Source organism: Convolutriloba macropyga, chromosome 13 (genome assembly GCF_964194025.1).
Source record: "Convolutriloba macropyga chromosome 13, txConMacr16.3, whole genome shotgun sequence".
Taxonomy (NCBI): Eukaryota; Metazoa; Xenacoelomorpha; order Acoela; family Convolutidae; genus Convolutriloba; species Convolutriloba macropyga.
In genome coordinates this window covers 20,230,410-20,238,454 of record NC_134480.1, presented here as the reverse complement: position 1 = coordinate 20,238,454, position 8,045 = coordinate 20,230,410, and the positions used below count along the sequence as shown (strand labels likewise).

The 8,045-nt window shown below is 34.6% G+C and overlaps 1 protein-coding gene across 1 annotated transcript; it reads left to right on the top strand.

The window, feature by feature from the left end:
• Positions 1-251: 251 nt before the first annotated feature.
• LOC142351506 (uncharacterized) lies at positions 252-4,185 on the top strand. Its single transcript, XM_075403563.1, has 2 exons — positions 252-889; positions 3,046-4,185. The coding sequence occupies exons 1-2, from the start codon at positions 669-671 to the stop codon at positions 3,230-3,232; spliced, it is 408 nt and encodes a 135-aa protein (XP_075259678.1). The 5' UTR covers positions 252-668; the 3' UTR covers positions 3,233-4,185.
• The last annotated feature ends 3,860 nt before the right edge of the window (positions 4,186-8,045 follow it).

Here is an 8,045-nt window from a genome sequence, read left to right as displayed (position 1 = left end):
AGCGAATTACTTTTCAAAAAAGATCAATTATAAATTCTTACAAAATCCACTTTTATCATATAATAAAAAAGTGAGCTTCAGAAGTTAGGAAATTTACTCAAACATTTTTCACCGGCTTGCAATGAAGACTTTGTCTGTCCGAATAACTAACCAGACATTTTCATAAATAACCAAAGCCAAGTTAAAAGACAAATATTACAAAAAAAGCAAGTTTGAAAACAAAAGATGTTAAGATAAAGTTTGTAACTAGAGTACAAAAACGTCCCATTTAATTGCAAACTAGACGAGTTAAGTTTTCCTGGTGCCATTTTGTCGCGATATATTAGCGGCCATGTTTGGTGTCCCCTTTTATTTTCAATTTCCCCCAAATTACAACAAAATTACCGATCTTTTTTGAGCACATCGGACAATGAACAAAACTATTCACAAATGAACTTTGGTGTTCGATAATGCTTTACACTCAAACTGAACGCATAAAACGTCAGTCAATTTTTGTTGTTTTAAACTGAAAATTTTCTTCACGTTACAACTTGTTGTTTATTTTTAAACTGAGCAGACTTCTTAATCAAATGGCCAGCTGTTTTAGTGTAAACCATACGCACAAAATTTACGAAGTGAAATGAGTTTGTTTTAATCGGTTATTGGTTTTTCATTGTACTTAAATCAAAATGGCGGAAGACGACCCATACTGGGATCGCGGCTCTCCCCAATTGGAAAATTCGGAAGCTGAATTGAGAGGAGATCATGACGATCCTGATCACGTGAACTTCGATCACAATTTTCACGTGACAATGTTTGCTTTTTTAATGACAGTTTGTTTGGCATTGTTTATCACCAGGATAATTGTGAGACAGAAGGGACAGAATCAATGCGGTTACAGAGCAAGAAAGTAAGAAATGCTTCAATTAACTGATTTCGGTAACAACCTCGCGCGGCAACAGATGAAATGTAACAGTTGCGTTCAATACTTACATAAATGTTCACTAATTTAATTTAAACAGTTGAGTAATATCAATCATTCAGTAATATATATATATATATATATATATATATATATATATATACATATATATATATATATATATATATATATATATATATATATATATATATATATGTATGTATGTATATATTACTTAATGATTGTTTAATTTATATTAGTGAACATTTATGTAAGTATTTAACGCAACGGTTTTATATATATATATATATATATATATATATATATATATATATATATATATATACCGAGGCTGTCGTATGTGTTATTATAACATAGTTTCCCAATTATAGTCAAAATTTATAGTTTTCCAAGACTTTATATCTGTTTATTTATTACCTCTTGGCGAGAACAAAAAATGTAGCCCTTTTTGAGTTGACTGCATGTTTCTGGCACTTGGAGTTTAAATGTATATTCTTCCGGAGAAAAAATGTGATTGTTAAATTGAAAACGACAACTCTAACATCAGAAGTTTTGTTATTCTTTAATCAATAATGAACAAAGCGTAGTCGCAATTTTAGCAAAAACAATTTCAGATAGTTTACAAAATGTCAACTTTGAATCATCTTTTATTGGTCATTCAAGATTCGCAGCAAATGGTTTGACGATTTTTCAACATAGCTATGCGATATTAACTGAGGTGCTAATGTATGAAAGTCTGATTGCGTAAAGTTGTCAGATAAAACTGTGCAAAGCTTCAAGTGTTCAAATAAAATAATAAAAACTTACTGAGCTCGATCGCTTATGAATGGTACGATGAAAAAATGATTTTAGACCAAAACAAAATTTTATTATATTCTAGAGTATTGAAAAAGTATATTTTGTTCAAAAAGCTGCCAACTTGGCGCACACTACGTACTCAATACTACAGATTTAGGTTCGATTTCAAGGCTTGTAAATCTCAAAATCAGGACCAAAAAACTTGTAGTGTAAAACTCTAAAAACACGCCGATAGGATTTTGCTACAGTCAACTGAAGGCTTGATTGCACATTAATCGATGTTTTTTGAGGTGTTTCTCTCAATCAGAAAGAATTTTGCTGAGTTTTTAGTTTTTTCCCATCAAAGAGAAAAACGGAGAGGCTGGATAAGTTTTAACGAAAATCTTACCCTTGTGACATTGGGAACAGTAAATTGAAAGCTAAGTGCACTACAGACAATATATATCCTATAAATATAATAAATATAACATCTTGAATTTTTAAATTCGTGCTTTCTTTGCGGTTGTCGTCTCAATTTTGGTACTCAATAGCATCTAATTGCTCAAAAAAATAATTGAAGCAGAATCTAAAACAACCAAAGGCAAAAAACGCTAGTGAAATTTATCGTAAATGAAAAATGAGCGAACGACTTATTGGACTTACATAATAGTTAAAAATTAATTTTGTGAGAAATATTGAAACAAAGTTATTGATAGCATAAAAATACATTCACTTTTTTGTCAGCTTACGGAGACACTATTTAGTTGACACGCTTTTTGACACTTTTTACTCTCTTCACTACACTATTTACACTTTTTACTCCACTCTTATTACACTGTTGAAAATTCCTTATTATTACACTCTTTAGTCCAATTTTTAGCAGAGAAGGGAGTGGAAGAGAAATTTTAAAGAATTTACACTCTTAGAAATACACCACATTTACACTGTTTAGTCCACTGTTATTACCTTCTTTTCCCTGGGTGCAAAACTTTCCTGGGTCAAGCAGTGCGTGCAAGCAAAAATTATGTAAGATTTCCAAACAAATTGTGAAAATTAATTTTAAAAATGCTGGTTGTTTTACACTAATAAAGAATTTCAAAAACACCTGACCTTATTGCAAAAACAATTTAGAGTCGATATGCGTTGTTTGAAAAAAAAGAATTTGTCGAATTCCATACGGGTCTTTGAGCTCTCTATTTAATCGCACCCACTTCATGGCCAAGAGAGAGGCCTGACCAAAATTTTTTCCAGAAATGTGAACTTGGTGGCAACGGACCACCCTGTCCACGGCCAAAATCGGTTTGGTACAAGCCACGTTTTTTGCACAATAACATTGTTTGTTTCAGAAGCCCAGGTGAAATGAACCAGAAACTAATGCAAACTGCATCCTATAGACAGCAAGAGGCAGCTAACAGAGCTATCCATTTGAAGGTACTGAGAATGCTGGACGAGTCAAGCGAGCCACACTCAATTGATGTGAACCTTGTCGAACTTCAGTCGCCTCTTTCCGAAGTTATTATTGAGAGTTTTTGATCTCAAACCCAACCACCACAACAAACTTTTTCAGTTATTTACCCCCCCCCCCCCCCTTCGAGGGTCATTAATCTTTGTGTAAATAAAGTGTGCAGTTCTATGACGCTCGTCCACTCTTTTTCCTCTATTGGATTCAATCAACCGACCAGAATCCCTAGAGACCACAATCCAATCTTACTCAAACCTACCCAACCCCAATCTTCATCCTTCTTCCTTATCCATTGCCAGTATCCGTCAAAAAGCTTACAACATTTGTCATCTGAAAATAAAGAACGATAATCAGTTTTTTTTCTTTTTTCCACAACGTTCAGTTCGGTTAACAATAAAAGTTGCTACAGTTCGGTTTGTTAATAAAAGTAGTTTCCCAATCGACCCCCTCCCCGTTCAACCCGCTCCGCTATCACTTTAAATTACAATAGATCCAAAATGTCATCTGTAAATATCTGATTCCAAGTCAATTTGCTCTTCTTTCGCTGAAAGCTTTTTGGTGCTAACTTTAGGTCAAAAGGAAATGTTATGATATTATGAAAATAGATACTCTTGCTACACTACAGGTTACCCTGAGAAACATTGAAAAACTGAGAGTTTTCAATAAATTCTCTAACCGGGTTGACCTTCCGTAGCAACCATATCCAAACCCGGACTCTTGTCCCAGGGCACTTCAGAGCTGGATCAGTATATTTGCGCTCCATTTATAGGTTTTTATGCGGTTTAGGAAAAAACAACAATAAACCCCATTTATTTTTAGATAGGAAATACACCCCCACGGAAATGAACCCGCAGTTGAGTTACGATTTTCATACGAAAACCTGCTTTCTTGCGGTTTTCACGTGAAAACCCCCGGCTTTCATGCGATTTTGTCATGCTCGATTTCTTTGGTACGACCGAAAACTTCAATTTCAGATGAGTTGTGCCTGATCATGGTAAAAATCAAGTTTTAATCTGTCAAGTACAATACAAGCATGGTCGAATTTGCTATATGCACAGCTCGTAAAAATTTTAAAGAGCAAACTCGGCCATGCCTGTATTGTAATTGACAGATTAAAACTTTATTTTTATCATGATCAGGCAAAAATAATCTGATATGGAAATTTTCAGTCGTACCAAAGAAATCGAGCATGACGAAATCGCATGAAAACCGGCGTCCCAATCGCATAAAAACCGGCGTTTGAAATGGTGTTTACTTGGTGGTTTAATTTTCTGGGGGTTTAATTTCTCGGGAGTATATACCCTATCAAAAATTAGATGTTTTTTTTCGTGGGGATTTATTTCCTAGACCCGGTGTAATAGTTAGTGTAATTGCGTGGTGAACAATATTTTCTTTCATCCATTTTTACTCTAGTTTCACCTGTTCAGAACCCCTAACAAAAAGATTCATTAATGATGGTCAACCTGGGTTTTTGCTGGGCAATTTATCTACCATATTTTAACTTGATATCTTCCCGTTGTAAATCATATTTGGACCACATCAACTGAATTGCGAATAACTTATACTGATTTATAGTTTTATATTTTTGTGCCTAATGGTAGTTAAAATTTATATGAACAAAAATTTATTTTTGACTTTTGTTACAAAAACTAAGTATTAGGATTGTCATCTTTCAAACTCTCGAACAATTTATAATGTTTTTTCAACTGTTTAACTGTTACCCACGGTTAACCCACGGTTGGCGTTAGTACCCCGATTGAGGTGCCAAATCGAAGTGATCTTTGATCATACCATTCCAGACCAAAGCCATCTCTGGTCAGACTATCCAAAATCGAAGTAACCTCTGATCAAACTGATGTGCACTCGAAACCTCGTGTGTGCTGGTAATGCGCTTGTAGCTCTCTAATCAGACTTCCCAAATGGAAGTCATAACAGATCATGCCGAAATCAGGCCATTGTTCAGAACTTTGTGTGCTCGAAATTACCTCTGATCAGAATATGGTTAGATCAAAAGTAAATACTGAGCAGACAAGTAAGCGCTCCAAATTGCCTCTGATCAGACTCAAAAGCGCTCAAACTAGTCTGATCAGTGAATAATGGTTTTAAATATAAACAAATTTTTAATTTGGCTATTATGTTCATTTTTTAAAAATTGATGTTTGCAGTAATTCAACTAAAGAAAAGCCAATGCTTAAATTACTGCTAATTTAGTATTCTATTAGTGTATATCTCTGACACAATGGATGAACTTACACAGTTTTCCGTATGAAACGTCTTGATCTACAGATAACCGAAATTTACTCTAAAACGTATCATCATCTGCTATCAGATTGAACCCTTGGTTCTAGTCAGAGCCATAATACTCGAGATGTGTCCTTGATCAGAAAGCTGTTTTATTGTTGCCTCTTGGAAGAGCCAACATCTCTCAGAAACAATTTAAAAAAATCGAAGAAAGAAAAACGCTCGAAAGGGTTTGTGATAAAACCCAATTACGCTCAAAATCTTCTCTGATCAGACTAATATGCGCTTGACCCACCACTGATCAGAAAAACCCAGACCGAAGGGACCTCCCATCGAATTCCCAGAACCCATAATTTTGGTCTGGCAACACACCGTGTGCGATCGACTTGAGTCTGATCAGATGTCGCTTCCGTCTGGCACCTCAACCTGGGTAATACCTCAGTAATACGTCTTAGGCAACTTTTGTATCCGTTAATCAGAAATAACTTGATGATACAATAACTAAAATATCTGTTGAGAAATGGCTGACATCTTCTGTAGAGAAAGACACTTGGCATGACCTGGACATGAAAAAGAATTAAGAATCTACTTGAAATGTATATGAATTGCTATCCATTCTCTTTTTGTGCTCCCTGTGTTTTGCAACACCAATTACAATTTTGTTTATGTGTCAATCATGATGTGTTAGACTATTTATTATTCATCGGACAAAATCAAAAATTTATATAACAGAAGTAGTTTGTGACAGTACTTTACCTGAAAATAATGGGAGCTATGAATTATGTCATCATGCGCGTCTAAAATTTCGCATTGTGACAAAAACTCAAATTGGCAGTGTGAAATAAAATAGCCCCGATTTTCAAAATTTAACATGAAATTTGCAACATTAATTTTTTAACCCAAAGTTTTAAGAATTTCAATTTGCTTCACTATCAGAAGTTGAAAGACATTGACAACGCAACATCACTCAGATATTTTTCGCGGAATCAGTCCCAGATACTACTATTTTCAGGCAAATCTGGTGAAATTTCATCCAGTGAAACCTGCTGAGTTATTCAAAAAATAATTAGATTTATTTCAGTTACAATTTTACGATATAATTGTTTTAAAATTAAGATCAAAAACTTAAACACGCTTAATACAAACAAAAATGATATTTAAAAACCATGCAACCAATAACTTTATTTGTCATTTAGGCATTCATTAACTTTATTTTATTCACAAAATCAAATTATCGAATTAAATTTGATAATTGATGAAGAAAGAATGGCGGTTACTCAGCAGGTGCGCTGGGTTTTTCAAAATAAAATTCATCCACTGAGCTGGAAGGGGGATTTACAAGCTTTGGGTATAAGTTCGAGATGTTCGATAAACAGTAAAGATGAGCCTTTTTTGTTTGCCAACCTGGAACTAACGCTCACAAAAACCTCAAATCTTCCTCCCAGCTTAGTGAATGTATTTAGTTTTGTTAGTTTTCACAGGTGCCTGTCCACCTCTATTCCTGGGTCGATGTTTTGTTTGAGAAAATAATGTAAGAATTGCTGTAAGTAGCTGTTAAATATATATTTTTCACCGCAAAATTCACACATTTTTAGTGCTTGATGCCAGGAAGCTGTACATTTTTTAGTGGAAAAATTTTGTAAGATTTGATGTTTTTAGCGCAAATTTTCATTTTCACCTTTACTATCAGGAGGCGGTGAAAATGATAATTTCACCGTTAAAATGCGCGAATCTTACAAAAATTTATCACAAGAAAAATTGCGGTAAATTTTTACCGGTGAATTGACGTAAGATATGGGGGTTTCTGTGGTGAATGTTTTATTTTCATTGCCTTCACCCCATTAAATGGTAGAGACCGCAATTCTGAATTATGGGTGTGATTTTTCAGCGTTGACACCTCGGCCCGGGTTTGAAACTTTACAACGCCCTTGCTCTTATAGCAAAATGAATTGTTATGCAATGACAGATACTTTGTCACAAATGACCCGAACGTACTGAGAGAAAAAACGAATATCATCTGACAACTCAACTAAATTAACCCAAACTTGTCCGTCAATTTTTGTTCTCAATTCAAAAATTTATATCAAGCAAGAGAGGTAGATGTGTGAACCGACCCCCATCGGCTGTTTCAAACATGCTGCTCTCAGCACATTTAGAGCCCAGTTTAACACACTTCAAATCTACAGAGTAGTTGGACTGGATGTCAGTTTGAGGCACTCCATATCTGCACTTGAAGTCAAGTCCAGCGGGTAGACGGTATCCCATGTTTTCTATGCTGAATGTGAGACCGCCTGGTATCGAATCAGAACAAGAGCCTCCCCCAAAAACATGTAGAACAAAAGACGGCAGTTATCATATTTTCAAAGCTTTTTTATAACAGCCTAATCTCAAAACTGAAAGCAAGTTTTTTTCATTATTAGTTGAACCAGGAAAAACAAATTTCATTTCGAAACAAAGCCTAATCTCAAAACTGAAAGCAAGTTTTTTTCATTATTAGTTGAACCAGGAAAAACAAAATTTCGAACAAAAGCCTGATCTCAAAACTGAAAGCAAGTTTTTTTCATTACCAGTTGAACCAGGAAAAACAAAATTTCGAACAAAAGCCTAATCTCAAAACTGAAAGCAAGTTTTTTTCATTATCAG